The following is a 27,009-nucleotide window of genomic DNA, read 5'->3' as shown; positions in this document are numbered from 1 at the left end:
ACCACGGGTCCCATACAAATCATCCGAGCCGTTCATTAAATGTAAAATATTTTTTCAAGGGTCCCCGTAAAAAATAATCTCAATCCGATACCTATAGATGCTCGATCCAATCGTATAACTTTTCATTATCCGAAAATCTGAATGAAAAGTTAGATGGTTGGATGAAGCACCTATAGATATTGGATTGAGCTTATTTTTTACGGGGACCCTTGAAAAAATATTTTACATTTAATGAACGGCTTGGATGATTTGTGTGGGACCCGTGGTGGGCCCCACAACGAAATCTGTACACAATCTGTGCACAAAAATCTGTACCGGTAGCAGGACTCAAACTAGAAATCAATTAGATAACAGATTGTGTCGTGGCCGTCTGTGTGGTTAAGCCTGTGCACAGATTGTGCCGTGGCCGTCTGTACCGTACCATGTCCGGCCCACTTCCTTATCGTACCCAATTACCCATGCCCGTTCTGTCTGAAACCGTGTCTGTGTCATGCCTTGCTACATTTAAACATGCCGTGCTCGTGCCGGACCGAGAGATTCTGCCAAGCAAGGGTGCTTGGCAGGAGTGCCGAGTGCATCTCGGCCGTCCAAAAGTATTTTGAACGGCCCGGATGCAAAGGTACCGAACGAATTTTAAGAAAAAAGAAAAAGAAAAGGAAAAGGGTGTTTCGATCCGGACCGTTGATTCCAAGGTGAATGGCCGGTTTGGCCGCTCGGCACCCGCTTGGAAGGAGTGCCACTCGACAGGGTCCCCGGATCCGCTCGTGCCAGTCTGGACCGTTTGACACCTCCGGAGGGACCGTTTGGTCTTTTTATGCGGGCACCTCTTGAACGGTGCTTGCTCCTATCAATAGCCCCACTAGTGGAGTAGTAAATGTTGGGATGAGTTGCACGTGGAGACAAAAATCAATGGAAGGGAATTAATGTGTTGTTTTGCACGTAAAACATGAACTGAAGCCTGCATGCGCGTGGATTCTGGAAAAAAGGGCAAAGGGCAAGGGGAAAGGGTGTTCGTTCGTTGTTTGTTAGAGCGGCCGGGAATCGTCCCGTTCCCTATTATCAAGTGAATCCACCACCATTCCCGAGGGGTCACCTTCCTCGCCATCATTTCCCACATCGTTGAGACCTAGGGTTTGAAAGCTTAATTCTGGTCATTGTGCGATCTGACCCTGCCGCCATTGCCGTCTTCTTCGTCGGGGTCCTCATTTCCAACAACATCATTCAGAGGGTTGAAAGAAAGGTTCCCGTTCAGTCATTGTGCGATCTGATCAGCTGCCATTGCCGAGTTCTCGGAGGGTGGGTCCTCCTCCTCCTCAGAAGAGAAATAAAATAATGACGACGATGATTACGCACGAAGAAAATCGTGCGATTTTCCATTTCCAAAACGTTTCCTTGTCTTGTTCACCCCACAGAATTTCCAGTTTACGCGTTCGGTTCAGGTAGGAGTTTTTGTAGGATCAGGCATCTTGAATTTGGCTTTTAATTGTTAATGGGAATGATATAACAAGCTGGGCTGGGATTTTGTGATATCTGTTCAAGTGCTTGAGGGGTAGTGCTGGAATATTGTTAGTCACGCCGGTTAGTGAAGTCTTGTAGTGAGCTATTGTTTGTGTTAGGGTTAATTAACACCCTAAACACTTTTCTGAGGAGTTGTGTTATTGGAATCTACTCGTACTGTTGATGGGGAACACATGTGTAGGGCCCAATCTGGGGAACAATGGGTTCTTGCAATCTGTTACAGCTGCAGTTTGGAGAAGCCGCCAAACTGATAACACTCTTCCTCCTCCTACTAATGGAGAATCCAGCACCAACAAGAATAGCAACACCGAGGTGAAATCAGAGCAACCTGAAAAACCTGATTCACTTTCTGTAGGAAAAGGAGGAGGAGGTGGGTCTGAGGCTCTGGTCCGCGTCCAGAGCACTCCACCCGTGCCGGTCAAAATAACGGGAGAGGAGGTTAAACGCATAGATACAACAAAGAGTATCAAGCGGGAGACAACGATCGTGAGAGGGAATGAGCAAGAGGGCGGAAAACAGAACAAGCCGAGCCACATTAAGCGGGTCTCGAGCGTGGGCCTCCAAATCGAGTCTGTGTTACAGCGAAAAACCGGGAACTTGAAGGAGATTTACACTTTGGGGAGGAAGCTTGGACAAGGGCAATTCGGGACAACTTTCCTCTGCGTGGAGAAGGCGAACGGGAAGGAGTTTGCTTGCAAGTCGATCGCGAAGAGGAAGTTGACAACGGAAGAGGACGTGGAGGATGTGAGGAGGGAGATTCAGATAATGCACCACTTAGCGGGTCACCCAAGTGTGATTTCTATCGTGGGTGCTTATGAGGATGCTGTTTCGGTTCATGTTGTTATGGAGCTTTGCGCGGGTGGGGAGCTTTTCGATCGGATTATACAGAGGGGGCACTATACGGAGAGAAAGGCAGCTGAGCTCGCGAGGGTCATAGTCGGTGTAGTTGAAGCATGCCATTCTTTAGGAGTTATGCATCGGGACTTGAAGCCCGAGAATTTCCTCTTTGTTAACCAGGAAGAGGAGTCTCCACTCAAGACAATTGACTTTGGGCTCTCTGTATTCTTCAGGCCGGGTATGTTTTCGATGTTTGCTTTTTTCTTGGTTTTAAAGATGAAAATACAAATGGTTAAGATTGTAGGAGTATGTATTGGAAGCACTTTTTCACTGCATTCGGTAGTTAGGGATGGAACAGAGTGGCAAAGGAGCAAGAGAGGTAGTGGAATGAACTGGCCATTCTCATCGGAAAGTCAGTTGCTGAGTTAAATGAGAAAGAAAGAAAACAATCGGGGAGAGTAAAAGGAGTAGTTCACTGTTGAATGGGGCTATAACCTTAATAAACCATGGTATTATTACAACAATCTCTGATGTAATCTTGGAACCTCACTGAACTTATTCAAATGCAGAAGAAGGAAAAGCCTAAAAATGGATCCGGCAATCATAGGAATACATAAAGGGTTTGCGAAATAGATTTCTCTCAAACTCTTCTAGACTAAGTTACTGTTAATCGTTAGATTCGTTACTACAGTCTACACACAGATGAATCGCCATCACCTTGAACCGAACTTAATTGAGAAGGGTATTAAACGAACATTCTAATGTATGCCCTCTTAGGAAGGGGATGTCTTGACTTGCTTTAGTTTATTAACCTAAATCTAGTTTGGTGTTTACAACAGTAATAATAAGCAGGGGACTTTCTATCATCAGATTAAAATACCGGAAAAACTCTGATGCTATGAGCAACTGTTTCAGCAGATGCTGTAATGTCTTAAATAGGATTTTGTACGTATAATGTGGTTTCTAAACGTGGAAATTTGATAGGAGGATAGGGAGGAGAACAAGTTATATGAATCACCTTGTTTGGTTCAAATTTTTGAAAGTTATTTTTGATGTAATGAGTGGAGAGAGATAGAGAGAAAAAGGTATTGAGAAACGTGCAGAGAGAAAAATGATATGAGATGGGAGTTGAACCAAACAAGGTGATTGTCTGGTCCATTGTGCTCATTGTTCCACAGTAGGGCATATATAGTTCTTACTGCTGCTATATTTCTTGTTCAAGGTAAGAGTTTAAGGTCTGTTCTTGAGACTGTATGCTGGAAAATCGTAGACTTTGGGCCGTAAGTTTAACGCAAGGTAGCTTCTCGAGCTTAGCGTTGAAAATTAAGCTGCACGGCAGCTTTAATGCGGTTATTTTTTGGGCAAATTCCTTTTGCTTCTCAAGTAATTTATTAGCCTGATTCAGAATAAGATAGTCTGATCCACCATCTTAATACCAAGCTCATGTGCATTGCCAATTAAAAACAAAGAAAAAGAAGAAAAACTCAAGTGCATCAAGCCATGAATCAAATTGAGCTTTCCCATTCCGGTTCCAAGCAACATTTATTGCCCTCTTTTTGGGCTTGGAGTCTTGGACTTCCTCAACTTTCACTTCCAAAGATCAAGCTGTGTCCTGAAGTAGAGGGGACTGTGCTAACCTGCTTCATTAAAGCCTTATCTAGTGAAGTTTCTCCTGTTTATAAGGTCGAGTTACAGGCCTTCGACTCTCACACTGAAATGGAGCTTAAAATGGCTTATTGTTGCATCTGTGGTCTGGTTCTGGCAGTGGCTTTTGGAAGTGCTTTTTTAGACTCGGTTACTGAATTTGTAATTGCATTTTTCCATCACCCATCCAGGAAGTTTTCTTATGCCCTGTTGATCTAGAATGATTTGAATGTTTAGATGCTTTGCATCCTTGTTTGTCCTCTTGTTTTCAATTGCCAAGGAATAATGTTATTTTGTCGGCTTTGTCTATCTTGATATTCAATTTTCATTCCAGTACTGCATGTCTGGTTGTCTATCCTCATGAATAATCCTGTGCTCTGTGATTTTTGTTCCCCTCGTTGCCAGTCCATGCTTTCACAAATTTCCTTGCTTGTTCGGCAAGTCAACCTTGCGTATTTTCTTCTATGAGAGCTAATATTTTAACCATACAGGTGAAACATTCACCGATGTGGTTGGAAGCCCTTATTATGTGGCCCCAGAAGTCCTGCGGAAACTCTACGGTCCAGAATGTGATGTTTGGAGTGCCGGGGTTATCATTTATATCTTATTGAGTGGGGTCCCACCTTTTTGGGATGGTGAGAACTCCAAGGTTTTCTGCTTTCTTGTTTTGGGCTATTTTAGTATTTTAGAAATCTGAGAATTACATCTCTTTTCCTGTTATGTTATTTGAATCAGAAACGGAGCAAGGAATATTTGAGCAGGTTTTAAAAGGAGAACTTGACTTTGTATCAGAACCGTGGCCTAGTATATCAGATGGTGCAAAAGATCTTGTGAGAAGAATGCTTGTAAGAGACCCTAAAAAGCGGTTGACAGCCCACGAAGTTCTTTGTAAGTGTGCACTTTCTTACAAGTCCTTTTGAGCATCAATTATCTTAGTAGAACTATATTTGCTTCTCCATTGCTTTTATGCATTCACGTTAAGCTTCACTAAATGGTCTGGCCATGGATTTTTTAGTTTCTGCCATTGGGTTACTGGTCAAGCTACTGGAATGGAATGAGATAGGATGGGAATATCTGGAGATACTTCCTTTCACCAAGTACCATTAACAGGCTTTCCCTATGTAGTAGACTTCTTCTGAATGCCCTTATTGTCCCATTCATACTTCCATCTTCAACGAAAACTGGCTCCTCCTACTCCACCTTCTTCTTTAGGATCAGCCCCTTTGGTCCTCCTTTCACCGACAATCTAATGGTGTTGCCGTATTATAGTAAACAAGAAAATGGGTACATAGGTGTTAGAAAAAGAGAGTATCATGGTATTATTTGTTAAAATTATTGCATAATTTGAAGAGAAAAAGTTCTGTAGGTAAGGATAAAATTGTCCATTTTCGACCACATAAGAGTTTATTCAAGGGAGCAGTGGAAAATGGAGCACCAGAGGTGGTGGTGTGGGGGGTTGTTTGAGCGGTTGCTAAAGATGGGAGGCGTGTTTTAGTCTACAAGTTAACTGAGTTAAATGGAGTTGAGTTCCCTTCTTACTTAATCTACATGAATCTACCCTACATATTAATATAGAATATGATCATATTTATACAGTCACCAGTTGAGTGAGGCTAGGGATGCCTTTTGCCCCATCAAACTCCCCCGCATGAGCATAATACCTATTGTAGAGGATATTGTTATATTGATCAATGGGGTGGTGGAGGTATTGTGGTTCCATGCAATAATGCCATAATGCCTCCCAAAAAGCAATATTACGGACCCCACTCAATAGGTTATTGGGTTAACAATATTGCATGGAACCACCTTTTTCTAGTGTTGACAATAGGTTATGGTTATTGTTATGTTGCGAATTTTGAAGAACAATCGCTACAGTGAAGTTACCTATTGTTAACACTAGAAAAAGCAATGGCTTTGTTCATTTTAAGTTTAACTTTGTTTTGTTTTCTAATCATTACCCGATTTCTCCAATTGTTACTTTCATTTCTCTCTCTATCTCTCTCTACTCATTACCTCTCTCTCCAATCATTATTCTCTCTCCATTCACTACCAAAACTAAAATACCTAAAGATGGAAACAAGGCAATATTATCCTGACTGTGCGTATCCCAATTACTCAAGTGGAAGGATACATGACAGTTCTTGTTCCCCCCTTCTTCCTTAAAGAACTCTGATGAGAAGAAAAAAGAAGGCTTGCGAACTTGAATTTGGAGTTATAATTGGTTTACCAAAAATATTTGGCAGGCTGTATTCATCTTCTAAGGATTGTTTTCCAAACAATCTAAGAAAATATTAGGCTGTAAGGAAAGGGCTCAATGAGTTTTACCCCCTTTTACCAAACTCTTTTGAGGAAATAGTTTCGTTGAAAGCTTAAGGGTAAGCATCTTTCTCCTTTAACTATTTTCTCAGGTAATTTGGAATGCCAAACCAAACCGAGCCTTAAGTCTCAAACCAAACCAAACCAACCCAACCTTTTTTTTTTTTTTGTATTAACTTCGCATCAGTAAAATTAATATTTGTGAAAAAAAATTTAGGTGAAAAATTTACTTATTGCCGTTATTCACAAAAGAAAAAGAATCATGAAAGAGAGAAATAGTTTGAAGTGAATATTATTCTCTCACACCCTCTTTCGCCCATAATTAGAGAAGGCAATTTCGCACACAGGTACCCAATCCGATCCGCCCCACGGGAGTTTCTCTGAACTTTTCCTATCCGTGGGGCGGTTTTGGTTTTAAAATCGAAATCCTGTAGGCACCCTAATTTGGCTTTGCAAATGTTGAAGCCCTGCCTTGGGGAACTGCAATGATGAAACCTTGTGTGCTTCGATTTTGAAGTACGAAGGTCTGATTGAACTTTGACGAGCCGAGGAAAGTTTAAAATGTTCCTTAGGAGTGTGTTAGAAAGCTTGTGAGCATTTCAGTGTGTCTATCTCAGTTGAAGTATTGGCCGCTACTTCTTGTAGTGTAGGTCGCTAGATATGTGTCAATCGCTAGATCATTCATCGGTCGCCCGTTCTTTTGCAAATTGCCAGTTGGCCTCTGCTCCAAAACCAGGCTCGGCACTTTTATCATCTCCTGTCCACTAGATCATCTAGCGATTGCCAATTCGTCTAGCGACATCTGTTCATATAATTCGACAGAACCTTTTGGAATGCAGATAAGCGGTGTAAAGTGTTTGGATTGGTTTCAACCTCTCTCAATCCGGGTGTTTGCAGTCATCTATGGATCTGGGACTCTCCTAAACAGAGTTAGGATCTGGTTTAACACTATTTTTCGGATTTATTAAATTTATTTGATAATTCCTATCATTTATCCTTTGAACTTGTTAAGTTATGGGTGTAGTGTGTAATTAGTTTATAATTTATCTCTTGTGTAAATAGATTAGCAGACAAGGGTCTTAGTGTAATTTCGCCTTTACTATTGTATAACTTTAATGTAATGAGAAAATAATCCTAATTTTGGGTCTCAATTCAATCGTTCACATGGTATCAGAGTGAGGCCCGTTTTACCCTATATTTTAAAAATTCACAATCCACATCCCACGATGACAGACCAATAAAAAGGCTGCACGATGATAGGCCACACGTGACAAACCTCAGACGTGGCTGCACGTGAGGGGGGATGTTAAACATTGCTTGGGGGTGGAGTGGGTGATCACTTAATAACATTTGGGACCTCTCTACTTGTTGCCAATTGGCCTTAAGTTGGTTACAAGGTTTCCACAGAACTTTATAAATAAAGCCCTTTTCCATCCCAATTTGAGACGTTCAAAGAGCCCTACATGTTGAGTAATCACCTCCCATAGTCCCATATACTCTCCGCTCTCAAGTATGCAAACCATGCCAAATTCGTGAGCAAAAACACCGTGAGTGTTACCAAACCTTCAAACCATCTACCATTCTTCGCTGTTCAATTACTCCTTTTGTGCTTTTAGTCCATAAAAGCTACGAAATCAGGCTCTTTGTGCTATACTGAGTGCTGAGGGATCAAGGTGGGATGATCCTATAGCCCCACGGGCTAACCTTTCGGTTTAGTTTCGAACTTTTGCTTCTGTTTTTGCTAACTCTGTAAACTGGTGTTTCTGGTGTAACGAAGAACAGCGCGTCCGGTAGATGTTGTATATTACATGTGGCGATCGTTTGACCTTAAGTAGCAATCACCAGATTATGTGTGTCGACCGACAAATCTTCTGTTGATCACAGATTGTTCTGTACCAGAACCCCCTCTTCTGTGTTTGTTTCTTGTTTAATTCTCCTTCCCGAATCCTCTTTTCATTACTGTCATTACCCATATCTGTTTAAAGGCTAATTAAAACGTACTTGCAAAGTCATTGAGTCAAATAAGTGAATTAAGAAGTTTTATGTCAAACAACTTGAGGACAACATCTTGGTTGCGTGGAGAGGGGCGCCTAACAACTTCTTACAGTAACCTTGGTTCCCGAACTCAGAATCTCGATTTGGTTTCTTGGTTCCTATAACATGTCTTATTGTATTATCGTAAAGAGTTGGTAAATCTACTTTTTGTAATCCATCTATTGAAAGATTACACTCCAACTGATTCCTCTTGCAGCTCACCCTTGGGTTCAAGTTGAAGGCGTAGCTCCTGATAAACCTCTTGATTCTGCTGTTCTATCTCGTCTGAAGCAATTCTCCGCAATGAACAAACTCAAGAAGATAGCCATCAGAGTAAGAAACTTGTAATTGTTGTGCTGTTGACGTATGAGGTTGCCCAAAGCAGTCCATTTGCATAGATTATATGAAAGTTTCTTCGCGCTTTGTTGCTGTTCTTTATTTTGTATGTTTCTACTGCTCTCTAGGATGTTAATGTTTAGATTCTTGACCAATTATTTGTAACACATGAACAAGAGCTGAAGTTCTTGTCGATGGTTACCTTATGCTGCCCCAGTAGTGCTTAGCCCTTTCATGAATGTGAGAGCTTCGCTCACATGACATGGAATATTGAGTAAATAACTAGAATGCCAATAAATTACACTGGCTTTTGCAATCAAGACTGTTTTCCGTCTCCTTGATATCGAAGGTTTATCTTTTGATGTCAAAGTAACATCATAAAGACAGGATTAAGGAATGGCACCCATGTGCAAAAAAAGGCCATAATCAAAGAGGTTCTATACACTTCTGCATGTATTTACCACATCATGATATTGGTTGAGGGAGGAAAGGATTGCAGCCCATTGACTCCCAGCTATGCATCCTGTAACAAGACGACTCTCAAGTCTATACAAGGGGATTTCATGACGTCGAAATCGCCGATTCCTTTCCCGCCACATTGAACAAGTGGGATCATTCCCATATGCTCCTCCTCTTCCCCACCTTGCCCCTCACTGACAATGAAGAACCTCAGCCGCCCAATTGGGATGGCGCAAGCCACCCTAAATCAAAAGAGAAGTGACGTCCAAAGCTCTCATGCCACTAGACAGCGAGCATGCTGATTGAGGCTCAAGAAGAAGTAAATTTAAGGAAGCGGCAATATATGGATATTCGCATAAGCACGGATAGTCAAACACATAGTTGTCGTAGAGTCTTATTTATCTCTGAGTCGAATAAGAATATCGCTGTACAGGGGCCGTAGGGGTTGCCCATGGGTTGTTTTATTGGTCAAAATTCCGATAATGTACTTAGTTTACTTACGTTGAATCATTTTTGGTATTAAATAGATTTAGAAGTCTAAAGAATTCGTAGTTTCCTTTTCCTTGAAAGTCGTAGTTATACTGTAATAGTAGGTTTAGGAAGTCTTGAAGTTTATATAAGCAATGCATTGCCTCTAATCTGATAGAGTTGAATACTAGGAGAAATTTTGGAGCTTTTGAAGTGCAATCAAACCCTAGGTGTGATGCCTAAACCCTCTAGGAGTGATTCCTAGAGCTTTCTTCTTATGTAGTAGTTACTGTTCATAAACAGCCCTAGTTACTGTTCATGGGTACTGTTCACAGCACCTAGAATAGCCCTGTTTCGATTCCATTTCTCCTCTTTAGCTACGCCCTAATCCTGATCTGTTGGTTCAATATGAAACCCTAAACCTCCCTTATTGTCCTACATCACATGCACGTGTGTCACCGTTTTGGCATTTGGCTTGCACATACAATAGTAATGACACCAATTAAGAATGATCTCCCTTCTTTGGATCAGACTATCAACTGTGAGAATCTTTTTTTGCGCTTCACTCCTACAGAATGCTTCATTAGATGCAACATGGGTAACCCAAATCACTTTTAAGGGGAATGAGGATTTATTTTACCTTCATATAACGCATGGTGATGCGATTAGGTGGAGTTCGGTCGAATATTAATTACTCCCCCCGTCCCAAATTCTTGGTCCTTTTTCCTTTTTTGGAAGTCTCAAAAGAATGGCTATATCTTCTAATTTATAATATTTTTTATAGCAAATATGAATCTTGTTTGATAGATCTCAATGAGTTCTTTCATACAAAGTTTTTAAAATCATCTAAAAGATTATAGATTGTAAGATATAATCAATTGAAAAATGACATGCCCTCCCAAAAAGGACCAAGATTTTGGGATAGAGGGAGTACTTTCTAACATGGTGAATTCTTTTTGTTGCAATTGAACTTTTTTTATAGCTTTTGGTCAAAATCTCGACAATAGGAATTAGAAAAGAAAAAATTTAACTGACCAAACATGAAAAAAATGTTCAGCCAACCATATGGACCGAATTTCGAAAAAGTTCAAAATTATCCAAATTCCCAATCCTACTCCCTAGGGAAGGGCAATATTCCATGCCTCCATCCCTCCAAAGAAGTCGGGTACCAAAAAATTCTATTAATGACCACTCGATTAATAGATGGAAAAGAAACTTGCAACTCTTCTCCTCACCTTAAACAATCCTAAAACTCGACCCTCCTGACATCTCCTGTGACCGCGCTAGGTCCACCACTATGCCAGAATAACTTGCAATGCCAACATTCATTCTACTCCTTCCTATTGCCTTTTCAAATGTCTACCCCTTGGGGCCCATTTGTTTTATGGGAGTTGCAAGACTAACAGTGAAGGGTGTGGGAGGAGAAAACAAGACCTTCATAGACAAAAGCAATCAGTGCAGCTAATGCCCGCAGACTAGAAGCCCCCATTCAGTAGGATGGTCGGCTATGTATGCAATCTCCTCAGGCCAGTCGATCTGAGCAGTAAACCACCCGATCATGCTGTCGGAGACTACCCCGATCGCGATGAGGTCTAAAGGAACCGACTAAGGGCATGCTGACTGCATCCATTGGGAAAACGTGCATGAGAATGTAAGATGCCAAAATCAACCATTCAAAGGGAAGATTGGAGCTGAATTGGGATTCAAGTGTTAACCAAAATTACACTCCACCGATGCCTATTAAGTGGGACTCCATGCAAGGGTAAAAGGGATTGAAAAACTTTACATATACAAGTTGCACAAAAGAAAATGTCACCAACTCGGCGGGACACATCTTTCTCGGGCTTTATTCTTCTGAAGCTAACTTAACCATCATAGCAAATTTCCGGCCAAACACCACTGGCTGGATGTCCCTGACTGGTTGTTGAGCTGTGCAGGTGCAAGGTTTAAAGGTATGTGATTCTTTAGTGAACCAAAGCGTTCTCCAACAGAGTGAAATACAATCCCATCGGATATGTAATCTCATGGGGGTTACCAAGGATCGGATTAGTAACACCACATTCCTATGGTACTCTATATCTCACCCTTTGTGGTATTATATATTTGATGGGTGTTTTATCCAGGTTGTAAAAATTCTAAAATACCACTGGATATGTAATCTCCTTGGAAGTCCAATCTGAGGCTAATATCCGGTCGAACAAATGGGCCCATGAGGTATAACAACATCAAAGGAGATCAACTACCCTGAGGTTCACCATTTTGTACCCTCTTACTCACCCATCTCTTTTGGGAATTCAGACAATGCCCCACTTATACTTCTCTCCGATGCCACCCTGCACATACTCCTAAGCATCTTCTCCAATCTCTTTTCCAATGATTATGCCAGTATATCAGCAACATGAAATAGGTAGTCAAGCTCGACAATGTGCTTTTAGGAGAGTGAGTTTCCCTCCCTTTGATAGATATTATCTGATCTATCCTGCCGAAACCTCTTCGCGAGTTGAATCCGAAACTGGCTTAGCCTCATAAGAAGACGCCAATTGTAAGAATAACGAGAAGGGCGGGCACCAACCTTGCAACCCAGCACTAAAGCAAGCAAATCAATGTTGTGAACCTTCCCAGCTGGCATAATCTTGACTTACTCAAATTGACTTCAAGGCCTGACACAATAGTAATGTGGTGTCTCTGCTCCAATGATATAGTCCTCACATAGCAAATGGTAAATCACTGCCCCAGATCCATCCATGCTGCCCCCATGAATCACTGAAAAAATTTCCATTATATATCGAAACATGAAAAAACTTCCTCATATAAATGTCTCTGTGTATAGGTATGTCTAGCATATTTATTTATCTTCGGAAAATTTGTTCATGATCTGCCCCTAGTTAGAGAATCAGTTATACTCTTCTGTACCCTTAACTCTAGTTTGCGTTCTTTCTTCGAGGTCTTTAGGAATGCTGCATCTTGATTTTTCATCATTGACTCTTTTACTTTTCTGTTCTTGTTATTTCTTTCCTCTCCAGCTTGACTAGTTTCTTTGTGCATATGCTTGGTTTCTGTATTTGCATTCCTTACGTTTGGTTTGGTTCGGTTTAGTACTTGCTTATCTTTGATCATCCTTTATAGGTCATTGCTGAGAATTTGTCTGAAGAGGAAATTGCAGGACTGAAAGAAATGTTTAAGATGATAGATACAGATAACAGTGGCCATATCACACTCGAGGAACTGAAAAAAGGTTTGGAAAGAGTGGGTGCAAATCTCAAGGATTCGGAAATTAACAGTTTAATGCAAGCGGTAAATGAAATTGAATTCCACTTTTAAAGCTTTATTGTTGTATAAGCCACACATTGTTTTTGTCTTAGAGCTTCCATTATCAAATAGTCTTTCTTTGTGTCGTTACTAGTGGAATAATCTACCCAATTTTCTTTGAGTTTGCATTATGGTGAAAGGTTAGAACCATCTGAGGGGAAGTGTTATTTTCCTCTTTGTGTCCATAGCTTTGGAGTCTCTCAGGCACATTGATCATACATGACTATCTATGAGGATAAAATTTAATTATATTTATTCGTCATTTGGAACAAACTCAGAATCTAAGACATCAGTCGAAAGTAATTTTTCACTTTCTACAAGAAGTATGTTAAGCTCCTCGCACTGGGATTTTTATTTTCATCTACTGTATTGAATAAGGAGTTTGTCAATTCTCTCTTTTTATCTCCCAATGCTTTTTCCTTTATAGTCCTTATGCGATTAAAATGCTTTCTTGTTCCTGTGTATGGAAATAGCTGGAGTTCATTTACAGGTCATTATTTAAGCATTGTGATATGGACAGATATACAGCATAGTGGCTGATTGACACAAGCCACACGCTTTCCACTTCTACATTGGAAATAGGTCAAATGGCTTTTCTGTTTTTCAATTTTTAGTTTGATTTTGCATTTTTCAATTATAGGAGAAAAAGAACCCACTTTTCAATAAAATATGCATGTAAATTGAGCATGCTGTCGTGCGTTCAGTTACTGGTCTACTGTGCTCATGTCCTCTGTGACTAAGCTATGCTAGTGTGCGGTCTTTAAATGCTGGTCGTACTGTGAATATTTATCACAATTTGCTTGTATGTACTTGGCATGCTTGCTGCTTTGTAACTTAAGCACGTAAGTCCATTTTGGTTAGAATATAGCAATTGAGTAAATTTTCTTGAATAAAAATGGCAAACAGGATGGATAAAGCATGATTTTATTGGAAATCGGCCGATTTTGTCCTTGTTAAATTGATCTGAACCTCTGACAATACAGTCGGTGCTCCTTTGGCAAGCAAGGCATTTAGTATAACTCAGTTGGCATGAGTTCAGTGTCAATTGATTCAATATCCTAGAGTTACACATTTCTCGTACTACACTAGCATCTAACAAAAGTCTCAGAAAGTGTTTAGTGGAACATATAAATCTGTGTTGGATGAAATTGTTTACCCTACTGCTGCCATAGTGTGCCCTAGCTTGTGACAGTGAATCCCTTTTTCATCTCATGATTTTGATGTTTTTGGTTTGGAGAATCTAGGCCGATGTCGATAACAGTGGTACCATAGATTATGGAGAGTTCATGGCTGCAATGCTCCATCTGAACAAAGTCCTGAGAGAGGATCATATGTATGCAGCTTTCTCATATTTTGACAAAGATGGGAGTGGATATATTACACAAGACGAGCTCCAACAGGCCTGTGAGCAGTTTGGTCTGGGAGATGTTCACTTGGAAGAAATTATCCGTGAAGTTGACCAGGATAATGTAAATGGCTACTGCCAAACTCCAGATTCTTTTTGGTTTTTAAGCAGAAATCATATGGACTATTTTCGCAAAAATGATTGTTGTATAATATTTGACATATTCTGGTGTTTTTCCAGGATGGGCGTATTGATTACAATGAATTTGTGGCCATGATGCAAGACACTGGTTTTGGCATGACGATTAGCAGAACAGCATAAGCCTTTTGTTTACGAAAGCCTTCAAGATTGGTTATTACTTGGTACTATCTAATATTTTTCTTGGTACTCCAACCAATTGGAGGTGCATGCCTTTGTAAAGATCAGTCAGGTTTCGGGGATGGAGAGTGAGTGCTCTATTCCATTTTGGTTTTTGTATATTGTATTTCTTTATAGTTTTCAGCTGGTTATTTGAATTAGGTCAATTTTCATGCCAGACAGCCTTGTTCATAATAATATGAATAGCTATAGTTGATTATTGTACATTTTCATCTCAAAGGAAAATGGTATACCGACAATATTAACATACGGAAATTCCATCCGGAATTATGAGCCATGACATTGTTGAATATGAGCCACATTGTTCAGTGTTATGGTTAAAAACGGAAGGTACCGCAGAAGGCTGCATCATCCTGTGTGGATTTCTGTAAAATAATTCTGCTTGTATAGCATTACCCTCATATTATAAGACTTTAGGCTGCTTTAAATGCATTTTGGTCTCTACTTCAAAGGAGCCTATGAGGTCGAGTTATTGTACAGTTTGTACTTATCTCAAGCATAGGTAGCTAAATATTTGAAACTATTCCCACTTGATTTGGTTTGGCAAGATTGGATTGTGGAAACTCGTGGTGTCATGTAACTATTGACTTAGTTTTGACAAATTTGATGCATTTTTGTTATTTTGGTCAACTAATGTGGTGCAGGTGTGATTGCCAAAAGGTGAAGGGGAAAAATTCGTAGAGGAAGAGTAAATAGTTAGGCAAATACGGTTGCTCATGGTTCTTAGTTGGGGCTGTCTTCCTTTCATTACCTTGTTATCTCTTTTTGTCCATCACAGAACTTGTTTGTTCATATGCTTTTGTTGGAGTTAGATGTGAGGTTCCACCACTCAGTCTATCTACATGTAGCTCTATTTTCTTAGGGATGCTAAGGTGCATAAATCACTAAGTTACTACAGTTGTTCTCCTGAGTTTGAGTTTCTGCCTTGTGCTATTTGCTTATCATTTTGAGTTCTCTTGTTGCTTCTAGAATGATTCCCTAACACAGTTGGAGCTTAGTGTTTTTTTTTTGGCAAGGTAGATCTTGCATGGCTTTTCTTATGAACGTTCGCAGTCCCTTATTTCCATTCTGTGCATTATTCATGAATGTTTTCAGGGCAATTGAGCATGAATGCAAGAATGCATCTTTCTGTCGGTAGTAAAAGGTGCCAATGATTTGACTTTGGTATCCAGTCAGAGCATCAGATTCTTGTAGCTATGTTTGAACAAGAATTCATGCATATTCTCATTTCTGCTTGCTCTTCATTTTTTTTTCTTGGTATGTGAAGTTTCACTAGTCAATTTGTTTCATCAACCCCACTCTGCACATATTCGTACTGTTGGATTAACAATCCTCTGATAGCAGCCGTCTTGACTATTTATTCTCTACTCGGTACCAGATCTTGCGTCTTTTTTATTTTATTTTATTTTATTTCTCCATAAGAAGATTACAAGTTATCTCAAATACATCAAACATGATATAAGTTCACAATCATACTAAGCCCAATTGAAAGCCCATTAAGGGAACAACTAACTAAACTTATAACCCCGTATACAGGGAAATAACGAATCGTTGCTTCTGCAAGGATTGACACCCACCCCTATGAAAGTGTACAAGGGTGGCCAATTGAGCTTGCCCCAATTGGTTAGATCTTGCTTCTTCTGCGGCCCTTTGTTGGTTGGAAATTCTCTGTGCAACAGGTACGTCAAGGTGATGTGAAGGTCTATCTAAAGCCATACGGTAAAAAGCCCACATGCTGGGAGAGAGGCAGTCTTACAACCTTTGGGTTTGCCTGTTACATAACAAATACCGCCTCCCATGCTGTGCATTCAACTTTGATTTCGTTGTCTCATTGTAATCATGTGTATATCCTGGGTTTCCTTTGAGGGCATCAATGCAAAAAAAAAAAATCCTTCATTTGATTGTATTCTGTGGTGGAAGGAAAGTGCACATGTACCTTACATGGGGTTCTGTTGAGGGGTTTTATCATCCCATTCTGTTCAGCTGGTTGGGTTAGGAATCTTAGGATAGATGCGTATTCCTCGGCGATTTTGAGGAATGCACGATAGCCTATTACGCTCAACCGTGCCCCGTTCCGGGGCTGACATTGTGATCCGAATCATTTATATGGAAGCATCTACCCAACTCCAGTTATTTTGCAGGGCGAGAAGAAGGTTTTAATGGGCCTTACAGAAAAGAATCCAAAGAAGCTGGTTTGTTTTTCTGGTATGTGGGAAAGTCAAACACAAGTGAACATAGGCAAACATAATATAACATGAGATTAAATTCTTTACACCGCTGGTGTAGACATTTGTTTCTTTCAGATCAATTATATCGTGTCACGTCGCCATATTTTATTAATTGAGATCACTGTTTTGCAACGTGGCGCGATGTAAAGAATTAATTCTCATATAACATCCATAACATATAGGTAAATGATTTTGGCATTCCACTTTTTTATGATGGCACTCAAAAACTTGTCTTTTAATGTAAAATTACCTGGGGAAAAAAAAAATCTACTCGTTCATTTCATACCATACTCAAACACTAAATATTTCACTATTTTAAAAACCATGATCGAGGTTCCTTTCTTTGGGGAAAAAAATTGAAGATCATGGATTATATTTTTTGTTTGAAAATTTTCTTTTTGAGAATAAAATTTTCCAGTGGCACTGTTGGAAAATTTTGATGTTTCAAAAACTAGTAGATTTTGAATGAGGACTGAGGAGACATGACTCCATGAATGATTTGATCTTTATCCCTTTTATTCTCTTACAACCAGCCCATCAAACCCACTCAACCCAGAAAACTTGAAGACATAAAAAATAAAACCCAAAACACGTTTCACCAGTCCAGCCCATTTAGAGATTTAGAGACCTACCGTAATATTTAAGACCCAAACTCTTCACCAAACCCACCATGCTTCAGCCCAGCCCAGTAACGTATATATTTGAACCATTCCCGGTCAGCCCAAAGACCCAAACTTGAGATAATATAAGGCATAGAGTTTACGTGTGCCGAGTCACCTCTTAAATTATCCTTTCAAATAATTCAAATATTTTGAAAATGCTTCCGCGAGTCCAAAGACCCATTTTTTTTTCCTCCTAAAAAAGTGACTTTTTGTTGTGGCCTGCAAGATTAGAAAAGAAATGGTCGGTAATTCACAGTTTCGACCCATATCGATCTTGCGGTACTCGTTTATCCTTAAAAACGCAATTGAATGGAGTTGTTTGGAGCAATATGAAAGAGACTTTATTTATTTACAACTTTTATTAAGGAGACCTTTTTAGAAGAAAGAAAGTAGAAGTAAAAAGAGACCGACGTATTTTCTAAGCGGGAGAATGCTCGAAAAAGTCAACCTAGGCCTGGGAGGTCTAAAAGTACTCGGAAGAGATATTCAAGAGCGGATCCGCTCGACAACTTCAAAACAGGTTGTTAGTACAATATTAGAGAAAGTCAACCTAGACCCAAAAAAAAGTCAAACACGAGAGGCCCAAAAAATTGTCTGAAAGACATTTTTATCACTGAACAGAGTCGGCCCCGACTCTTCGGGAGCTTAAAGCAGAAATTAAAAATAGAGCATTTTTTGTTGTATTATAATAAGGGATAAAAAGTAAAAGGGGCCCTTACAATTCAAAATTTTTTGGAAGCCTAAAGCAGCCGCAACACTTGCTTTAGCTAAGGGCCGGCTTTTTCACTGAATCCTCTTATTGACCATTTTTTTGTCATTCGTTAATACTAATCTACACTATCCAAGGGGACTTGAGAAGGGGGACAGGGCTTATGGGGATCAGACCCTGCCCATGCACATGAAAATATGTTAGAGGGAGGCCAATTGTACTCCACTTTACTTTCAATCCTCTTATTGACTTAAAAGCGAAAATTTTGGGACAAAGTTGAAAAAAGTTTGAAAAATACTCCTGAACCCATAAAAGTGGGCCCCGTGAGGATGTAAGTTAGAAAAAGTCGAGCGGGCCGAACAGAGGTCCAGGGAGATTTCGAGTTCACTTGCCAAACGTTTTGAGATGTAGATTTTCTTTCTAATGACTCAAACTTTACTGCATCGAATTGGTAAAAATTCGGAAAACCGTACCAGGCCCATTCTCATTCTATGAAACCTAGGGTTTGTGTTTCGCCCAAGCATTTGTGATGAAACTTGGGGCTTCTATTTCATTAAACAGTGTTTCATTCCTTTCGAGTTTAAATTCCGGCTGAGATTGATAATCAATTGATATTTGATTCCCACTGTGTACATCCCAATTCGAATCAACTAAGCTCCCACCTTGAATCCAATGATGAAGCTTGTCCCTGTCAGCAAAGCAGCACCATAGCATGACTAAGAAACCCTAGAAGTGTAAGAAAATTCCTTTGATCCTTTCAAAACCCTAACGAAAGCCTGAAAAAGTCGCGGCTGTCAAATTGACAACCACTCCTTTGAAACCATGATCGCGTGTAATATTCAACAATTGCATCATGGTTTCAAAGGAGTAGCCATCATTTCAAACTAATGGTTGCTGCTTTTCTAGGCTTTTGTAAGGGTTTTGAAAGGATCAAAGGAGTTTTCTTACACTCTAGAGTTGTCCCAGTCGTACTTGGCTCTACTAGAGTGATGCTTTGCTGATATGGACTAGCTTCATTGGATCCCAAGGTAAGAGCTTAGTTAATTCGTGTAACCAAGTTGAGATGTCTACAGTAAAAATCAAATATCAATTAATAATCTATCTCAACCGGAATTTAAACTCAAAATGAATGAAACACGATGTTTAACGAAATCGAAGCCGTCATCATCATCAACGTTGACTTTATCACAAATGCTTGGGCAACACACAAACCCTACTTCCCCCATTTTCCCTTTCTCATAAATGATGCGTAGAAACTAACCGCCTTGGTTATACTAGAAGGCACCGAATACCGTCCCATCCTGTAATTTAACTCCCGAACCAAAAGCATCTTTGACAACAACAGACTAGTTAGTCTTGAAAATTGTACGTTGATTTGATGACTTGGTTAACCTTAAAATTAAGTAGCGATTCCAACGGACACAATGGTTAACCTTAAAATTAAGTAGCAATTCCAACGGACGCAACGTTTTAGTTTCGAACGAGGTTTCTTGCGGAAGACACGGGAGCCCACACCACTAAATTAGCCATGTCACGGAGCAGTATTACACAATTTAAACCTCAGTTTCTATGCCTTCTTACTAGATAGTAACAACTTTTAATTTCATTACTGAAGATCGCGTTACCCAAGTAGTAACACTAAGATTCAGGCATTCAGCGTCCCAAGTCCTCCAAATAAATGGGGATATCCTGATCCTTACTACACTAATGATGGTATGGAGGGTATGGAGGTGGAGGTGCAGCACTACGATCATACGAACCGAAATTCCTCGGCCCTGCGTACGATCCATGTCCACCATAGGATCCACCTGCCTGGGCCCCACCATACGGTCCACCTGCCGGGTCCACACCGTACGACCCACCTATTGGGGCCCCACCGTACAACCCACCTGCTGGGGCCCCACCATAAGATCCACCTGTCAGGGCCCCACCATACGATCCACTTGCCCTGCCCCCAACAGCTCCACCATATCCTGGCCCATAAGAGGCTGGACCTGGACCCTCGTACATGTTGCGGCTGGCATTCTTGTATGGGGTGCGAAATGTGGCAGGTGTCGCCTGAAGCGACCGGGAAGTGGGGGAAGCATTGGAGAATCTCCCCGATTTGGGCGGGTAAGAGGGTGGACCACCACCACCTCTTCGGCCTCGCTTGTTAGGAGGCTTGCTTGTAGATGTGGGGGCACTCTTCTTTTTGTGTTCCTCCTTGGCCTTCTCCAGCTGCTGAACTCGCTTCCAGAGACTATCAATGGTGGACTTCGATTCAAGCTTGTTGTCTTCCGCACATTTTAGCATAGCTACTGTGGCATTCAACTCTAAGTCGTTCGCCTCTTCCTGTAAACTAAGAGAGCATCAATAAACCAAGAATATACGAGACAGCAAAAGAGTTAACCGTAGCACATTTAGCTGGAATCTTAAGCCTTTCCAGAACTTTTTAAAGGTTTGGCTAATAATTTTGTACTTTTTCGATTTGACTTGAGTCTTTTCACGAGAGGAATCTGTTTAAATTCCAGCTAAGCCTATTTTGTCTTTACTAATTTTCTTTTCCAAAATTGGTCCCGTGATCTATTTTTATTTATTTCTCATGTCACGATGAATCCCCACCAAATAGACCAAAAGCTAAATATTCACTGAAGCCTTAAAAGAATCCAAAAAAGGCGAAACGTAAAACATTCCCACCACGTGCAAAAATTCATTTGCCACCATGGACCAGAAGAATAAAAAACTACCTTAAAAAATTTAGACTTGTGGTCTATCCAACAAAGAAAACAGAATAAATGAACGTTCATTGTTGTGTATGAAAATCTGTTTGCTAACAAACAAGGCTAATTGTTTTCACTGAAAATAAAGAAGATTCACGTCAACGTACCACTGCATTTTTCCGGCTCTTTGCCAACTCCTCAACGATATCTGAGCAAAAAAGCTAATCAATTTTATCATAATACACAATCCACAAATTAAAATTCGATCTCCATTTCAGTTGAATTCATACACTAACAACAGTAGGGTTGACATACCCGTCAGCAAAAATAATAAAGCCCGGTACCTGTTCTTCGCTAGTTTTCAGTTTAACCTCCAAACCACATTAATGAACATACAAAAGTGAAAAAGATCTCAAACATAAATAAGATTTTATGCAATACACTGCCACCAAGATCGCAGATACTGAAGGACAAAGATTGAATCATTTCAGGAAGCTGATAAACTCTGAACCATTTAATCATGGCCATGGGCAAGATCAAGCAATCTTCTGTTTAGGCCAAATTAGAATTGAAGATTGAATGGCCTCATTTTCTACTAGCACCACGAGCCCCCGGATAAAGCTCAATCAAGGTGACCTCAACAATATATTGGAACTCAAAACTGAGTTTGGCACATTTTAACCTGACAGACTGTTCCTTAAGCTGATATTGCACACCAACCATGTCATCTTTGTTTAAAAACACTCAATCAGATTGGATATTTGGATCCCTTTTATTGATAAAACAAGGTTTGGCTCCCTTGTAGCTCTAATGTGGAGTCAAGGACATGTCACTTTTTGAAGTTCCATATATGGCCTTGAATGTGATTGTGAAAACTAAGTGATTCACATAATTGCCTACTTAGGACAATTTGACGTTCATTGTTAGGGGATTCAAACTTCATCCAAAAGGCCAGCATGGAAAGGAACATCAGAAGTAGCCTTAAATTGGTATAACCTTGAGCACATACTAGAACAAAGAATGCCAATATTGCAGTTCTGCTCGTAGAATTTCATAAATATTGACATGTGAAGTGTCCAAATTTGAGCACATCAGCTGTTCTTATTTAACATATATGTTGACTTGTGTAGTTCATAAAGAACACAATCCATACGTCGTACCCAAAAAGAATAAAGTTGTTTGACAGTTGACACTGACACTGAAGGAGGAGAAAATCTATGATCATCCCTAACATCAGTTGTATCTCCTAAATTTTTTTTACCTCAAGAGAGTAAGAGAGATGAACACGGCCTTCTCTAGCCAAAAACCTAATAACTTCCTCACAATGGCCTTCTCTACCCAAAAACCCAATAACTTACTCAAAATAGCCTTCGGATAATATGGCAAACTAGTACATTCTACTACTCGCACTTAATAGAAGACACCCATATAGCATTTGACACTAGAAGTTACCATTGACATACACTTAATGTTTTGCCACATGAAGCTTCAGATCGACGTCCATAATATTCCGGTAGGATATTCAGCTGCCGCTCTATATCCCCGCTCTACGTTCCCACTCTAAATCCTTTCTCTCACAAATTTCCTAACACAATGTTTTCAAAAGACACTTCCATGCTTGCTTCAGTTTTTGCTCACCTCTCACATTATATAGTGGAACATCCAAATCTATATAACAAGGGCATTCCCCAATCTTTTTAGTAAATCTATTCTCCGTTATAGTCGAGTTACTAACAATATCTCCATGATAATCTACCATATATTATCTATTCTTCCAACTTGATTCGGTGCAATGAGACGTGGATTACGAGTTACATCAACTACTCTTTTATATAAGCCGAATTTGCGGACAGACATATATCATGGATCCCCTTTTTCGAACAAAATAAGACAACAAACTTTTTTCTTTATTGCAACCCACTTTATATGGAAAAAAACAGAAAAAAGCCACAAGAGTCAAAATGTGCGAGACCCGGCTGGAGTTGCGCACTAATCGGAACAACTTTTGTTATATCTATAAATTTGGTATTGTACTGCGATACGTTCGAAATGGAAGACATATTCTATAGATTAGGACCATTTTTTTCACAAACTTGGTCCTAAATTTTATTTACTATGTAATATATTTTCTCTTTTCGAAAATGTAATAGAAATAATAAGTCAGTGAAAGGAATCCCAATATTTCATTGACCTTCCAGCACTGGGCAGGCATCAGCCCCCGTACATGGTCTTACGACTTTGAGGAGACCTGTGTTTTTGGTAAACAGTTGTAAACTGTCGCCCGGGCCTGGTCACTGCGACCCTCTAACAAAGTGCTAGGGGGCACCTTTTTTGCCGAAGTTACGGGGCTATTTTGCCGAGTTACTTAGGGAGAGTTTTCTTGCGCCCCTAGATATTCTCAACCTACCCACCTGTGTCGGTTTCGGGTACAGGTACCTTTTTGTTGAAGGTCGTTCGAGCTTTTCCTGGGAGTATGGCAAAACAGGTCAAAATCTAATTAAGCTTTCTTATTTCAAACAAATGCTTCAGAAGTCATGATCAAAAGCATCCTTTGCTGCCTTATATCATCTGTTAAAGATAAGCTTTTGTTGTGACCCCAATGGAATCTTCAAACTTCAATATTTTAAGAGTTGTTTTGATTTTTGCTACCTTTGGGTGCACACTCCAACAAATACTTTTAAAAATTTTAGCCATAGTTTGATTTGGTCTTCAATGGTAGCTTTTCGCATGTCAAATTTGAAGGAGAGGAAAAACAATTTGAAGGGTGGCTTAATGTTCGAACTCTCAGTTGGAGTAAAAAAATACTACCTTGGTCTAATGTCCTAAAATTTGGTGTCTAAAGTTTACTAAGGCTGCGTTCTTATGAACTTAAACTTAACCAAAATCTGGAAATTTTGTCCTTATTTGAATTTTTTTCGCATTTGTTAGTTTTGTGTCAAACTTTTGTGGATTATTGATTCGTCTCGACAAGAGGAATCGGAAAAGAAATTTTTTTACTTTTACCCAAGTATTTTGAGAAGTAACCACTTTTTAGGAGTTTGACACAATACTAACAAATGCGAAAAAAATTCAAATAAGGACAAAATTCTCTGATTTAAGTTAAGTTCATAAGAACGTGGCCTAAGAAATGGAGTAGTGGTTTAATGTTCAAACTATCTGTTAGAGACAACTTAGAGTAACAAAATACTACCTCAGCTTAATGTCCTAAAATTTCGTGTTTGAAGGTTCTCTTGGAAATGCACTAGTGTTTTAGTGTTCCAACTAAGAAACTCCCATCTCCAGGTTCAACCTTATGTCCTAACATTTCGTGTTTGAAGGTTTTCTTGGAAATGCACTAGTGTTTTAGTGTTCCAACTAAGAAACTTCCATCTCCAGGTTCAACCTTATGTCCTCACATTTCGTGTTTGAAGGTTTTCTTGGAAACGCACTAGTGTTTTAGTGTTCCTACTAAGAAACTCCCATCTCCAGGTTCAACCTTATGTCCTAACATTTCGTGTTTGAAGATTGTCTTGGAAATGCACTAATTGCTAATTTTCTATAAATCTATCTACTAACTACCAACTAATAATGATTCTATGAACTGTTAAAGATATACATAATGGCATACCTTTAATTTGGTCCGCCAAACCCAAAGTCCAAGCCAGCTTTGCGAATTGCCCGATCTGCCTATTTGTCGTGTACTGAACCAACAACTTCCTCAAATACTCCTCCCCAACCATCTCCTTCAACCCAAACCCAATCACAATCTGCAAGAACATCCTAGCCTCACCAGACCCAAACCCGCCTCCGGACCCATACCCGCCTTTCTCCCGTCCCATCACTCCCTTCCACTTCTCCAAAACCCCAACCGCCCTCTCCTTCATCCCCCTCCCCACACCACCCCCGTCTCCCCCACCGCCCGTCTCCACCACCGCCTGAATCAAAACCCCGCACGCCCACCGCCTATCCGCCAACGCCGTGAGCTTCCCTTCCACCCTCGAATCGACAAACTCCTCCACCGCCTCGAGCACCATCCTCATCCCGTCCACCGCCTCCTCCGCCACCGCCGCCGCGATCTCCTCCCTCAGCGCCGTACCCTCCCACCTGTCCCCCACAGCCTCCTCCTTCTTCGCCAGCACAAACCCTAACAACCCCTTCCAATCCATAACCCTACAGTACTCCCTCACCACCCTCCTCTCTCCTCCGCTTGCCGCGGCCGAGACGGCGGCCTGTTTCCGGCTCTCGATGCGGGCGGCGGCGACGGCCAGCCTGTCCGAGATGGCATTTTCTCGAGTCTCGAGGGAACTTAGGGTTTCTTCTGTTTGGGAGTCTAGGGCTTGGATTTGGGAGTCTAGGGCTTGGGACCTTTGGGACAGGGATTGGTCCAAGGAGGAGAAGTGGTGGGTTAGGGTTTTGTGGAGGTGAGTGACGGTTGCGAGGAGGGATTGGCGGGTGTCGAGGTGGTTGAAGAAGTTTTTGATTCGGTCTGGGTTGATTGCGATATCTGCGGACATATTTTGATCGTTGGGGAAAGGAAGAGGGTTTGGTTGTTTGGTAACCGGGAAACGCTGAGAAATTTCAAAACTGGATTGGAAAGGAGGTGATGGCTCTTTTAGTTGAAGAATTCGATTTTGTCCCTGTCAGGGGGACTGATGAGAGCAAAATGGGATGCGTGCTGTTTTTCCTAAGGGGAAAATCTTTTTAACCGTGGAATCGTGAATGTTTACAGAGTCAATTGCGTTCGGATGTTAATGGAATTTTTTTGGAAAAGAGATTAAATTATTTTTTGAAAATCTTTTTAACCGTGGAATTGTGAATGTTTACAGAGTCCATTGCGTTCGGATGTTAATGGAATTTTTTTGGAAATGAGATTAAATTATTTTTTGAAAAAATTTCATTAAAATTCAGATTGTTCAGAACACTTTTGATAAAAACCGTGTCTAATGATTTGGTTTGTAGTTTTACGTTTACGATTTTTGTTCCAAACCAATCCGAACCGTGTGATATATATACAAATATATATGATTTGTTTAGATACATTAAATAAATTTAACTTCCATCTCAAAAAAAAAAAAAAAAACACTTAACTTCCTAATCTAAGTTCCACCACTCTATTTTTTCACTTCCAATATTAATTTCCTAAACTTCTATATATGATAGCCTATTCCTATAATTTCAATACACTAAACATATACAGCTTGAGCTTAGATAATTGATTTTTGACTCATATTTCTCGGTAACTAATTTTCTAATATAATACTTTATTCCATGGCCTTATTCCTTTACAAATTATTTGTATTCTAGTCTTTTTTAGTTGGTTGATGTTAGTGAGTTTTGATTATTTTAATATACTAATTTTAATATAAGTTTTAATTGGTTTTTCTTATCTATGCAATTTTATGTACTTTAAATAGTTTATAGCGATGATATCTCAATTTCAAGCGAACGGTGGTTCAAAACCGAAACCGAACCGCCTTTGAATGGTTTAGATTGGTTTGGTTCTATGAATTTTCTGGGTTGGTTTGATTCTCTTAGTTGGATAATCCGTAGGTAATGGTTTGGTTATTGGATTATTATAAAACTAAACCAATCCAGTCCATGCTCACCCCTAGGTGGAGCCGTGAGTGTTTACGGAGTCAATCGCCTTCGGATGTTAATGGAACTTTTTCAGAGAAGAGATTACACTTTTCTCCGAAAAAATTTCATTAAAATTCAAACCGTCCAGAACACTTTTGAATGGTCACGATTAATTGTTGCTATAAAAAAAATTTGAATAAGTTTCTCTCTTTTCAAAGAGTTCTCACGTTGGTTGAAAGTTAACAGATGTTTATAATGAAAAGGAAAAAACTGTGAAGGGTCTAAAACTGATTTTGGTATTTTTTCCACACTTTTTTTTTAACTTTTTGCTGTGCTTTTCCGTCGTAATTTTTGGGTTAATTATTCATTTTGTGGTTCGATGTTGAAAAAAATTCATGTAAGATGACACTTAAGACAAAAAAAAAAAAAAAACTTTTTGTTACTGTATTTTTTTCGTCCGGAATATTTTTTTTTCTTGCTTTTGGTCATGATTTTACATTTTTTAGATTCT

The 27,009-nt window shown here is 39.9% G+C and overlaps 2 protein-coding genes across 4 annotated transcripts; one reads left to right on the top strand and one right to left on the bottom strand.

Annotated features, from left to right (window-relative positions):
* The first annotated feature begins 921 nt into the window (after window positions 1–921).
* Window positions 922–16,776, top strand: LOC131316200 (calcium-dependent protein kinase 20-like). Of its 3 annotated transcripts, none has more exons than XR_009197036.1 (8): window positions 922–2,593; window positions 4,491–4,634; window positions 4,735–4,887; window positions 8,567–8,682; window positions 12,739–12,906; window positions 14,166–14,390; window positions 14,507–14,712; window positions 16,181–16,776. XR_009197036.1 is itself a non-coding variant. In XM_058345500.1 (7 exons), exons 1-7 carry the CDS (start codon window positions 1,681–1,683, stop codon window positions 14,585–14,587), a joined length of 1,800 nt encoding a protein of 599 aa, XP_058201483.1. In that variant the 5' UTR covers window positions 922–1,680; the 3' UTR covers window positions 14,588–14,934. The 3 variants fall into 3 exon arrangements, 1 of the variants encoding a protein (XP_058201483.1); XR_009197037.1 differs by lacking the exon at window positions 16,181–16,776 and adding an exon at window positions 15,289–15,520; XM_058345500.1 differs by lacking the exon at window positions 16,181–16,776 and having other exon boundaries at window positions 14,507–14,934.
* A 3,052-nt stretch (window positions 16,777–19,828) lies between these two features.
* LOC131315887 (FRIGIDA-like protein 4b) lies at window positions 19,829–25,550 on the bottom strand. Its single transcript, XM_058345111.1, has 3 exons — window positions 24,550–25,550; window positions 21,110–21,150; window positions 19,829–20,574 (listed from the first exon to the last, which is right to left on the bottom strand). The coding sequence occupies exons 1-3, from the start codon at window positions 25,433–25,435 to the stop codon at window positions 19,948–19,950; spliced, it is 1,554 nt and encodes a 517-aa protein (XP_058201094.1). The 5' UTR covers window positions 25,436–25,550; the 3' UTR covers window positions 19,829–19,947.
* Between the last annotated feature and the right edge of the window lie 1,459 nt (window positions 25,551–27,009).

Source organism: Rhododendron vialii, chromosome 2a (assembly GCF_030253575.1).
Source record: "Rhododendron vialii isolate Sample 1 chromosome 2a, ASM3025357v1".
Classification (NCBI taxonomy): Eukaryota; Viridiplantae; Streptophyta; class Magnoliopsida; order Ericales; family Ericaceae; genus Rhododendron; species Rhododendron vialii.
This window is presented reverse-complemented; position numbering and strand designations above follow the sequence as displayed.

Bases quoted from the DNA above. Each gene is read 5' to 3' on its own strand.
- LOC131316200 (XM_058345500.1), top strand. From the start codon at position 1,681: ATGGGGAACACATGTGTAGGGCCCAATCTGGGGAACAATGGGTTCTTG. The intron at 4,635-4,734 runs GTGAGAACTCCA...TATTTGAATCAG, and splicing joins GGTCCCACCTTTTTGGGATG to AAACGGAGCAAGGAATATTT. The intron at 14,391-14,506 runs GTAAATGGCTAC...GTGTTTTTCCAG, and splicing joins GTGAAGTTGACCAGGATAAT to GATGGGCGTATTGATTACAA.
- LOC131315887 (XM_058345111.1), bottom strand. From the start codon at position 25,435: ATGTCCGCAGATATCGCAATCAACCCAGACCGAATCAAAAACTTCTTC. The intron at 21,151-24,549 runs GTATGCCATTAT...TTTTTTGCTCAG, and splicing joins TTTGGCGGACCAAATTAAAG to ATATCGTTGAGGAGTTGGCA. The intron at 20,575-21,109 runs GTACGTTGACGT...CTTAGTTTACAG, and splicing joins AGAGCCGGAAAAATGCAGTG to GAAGAGGCGAACGACTTAGA.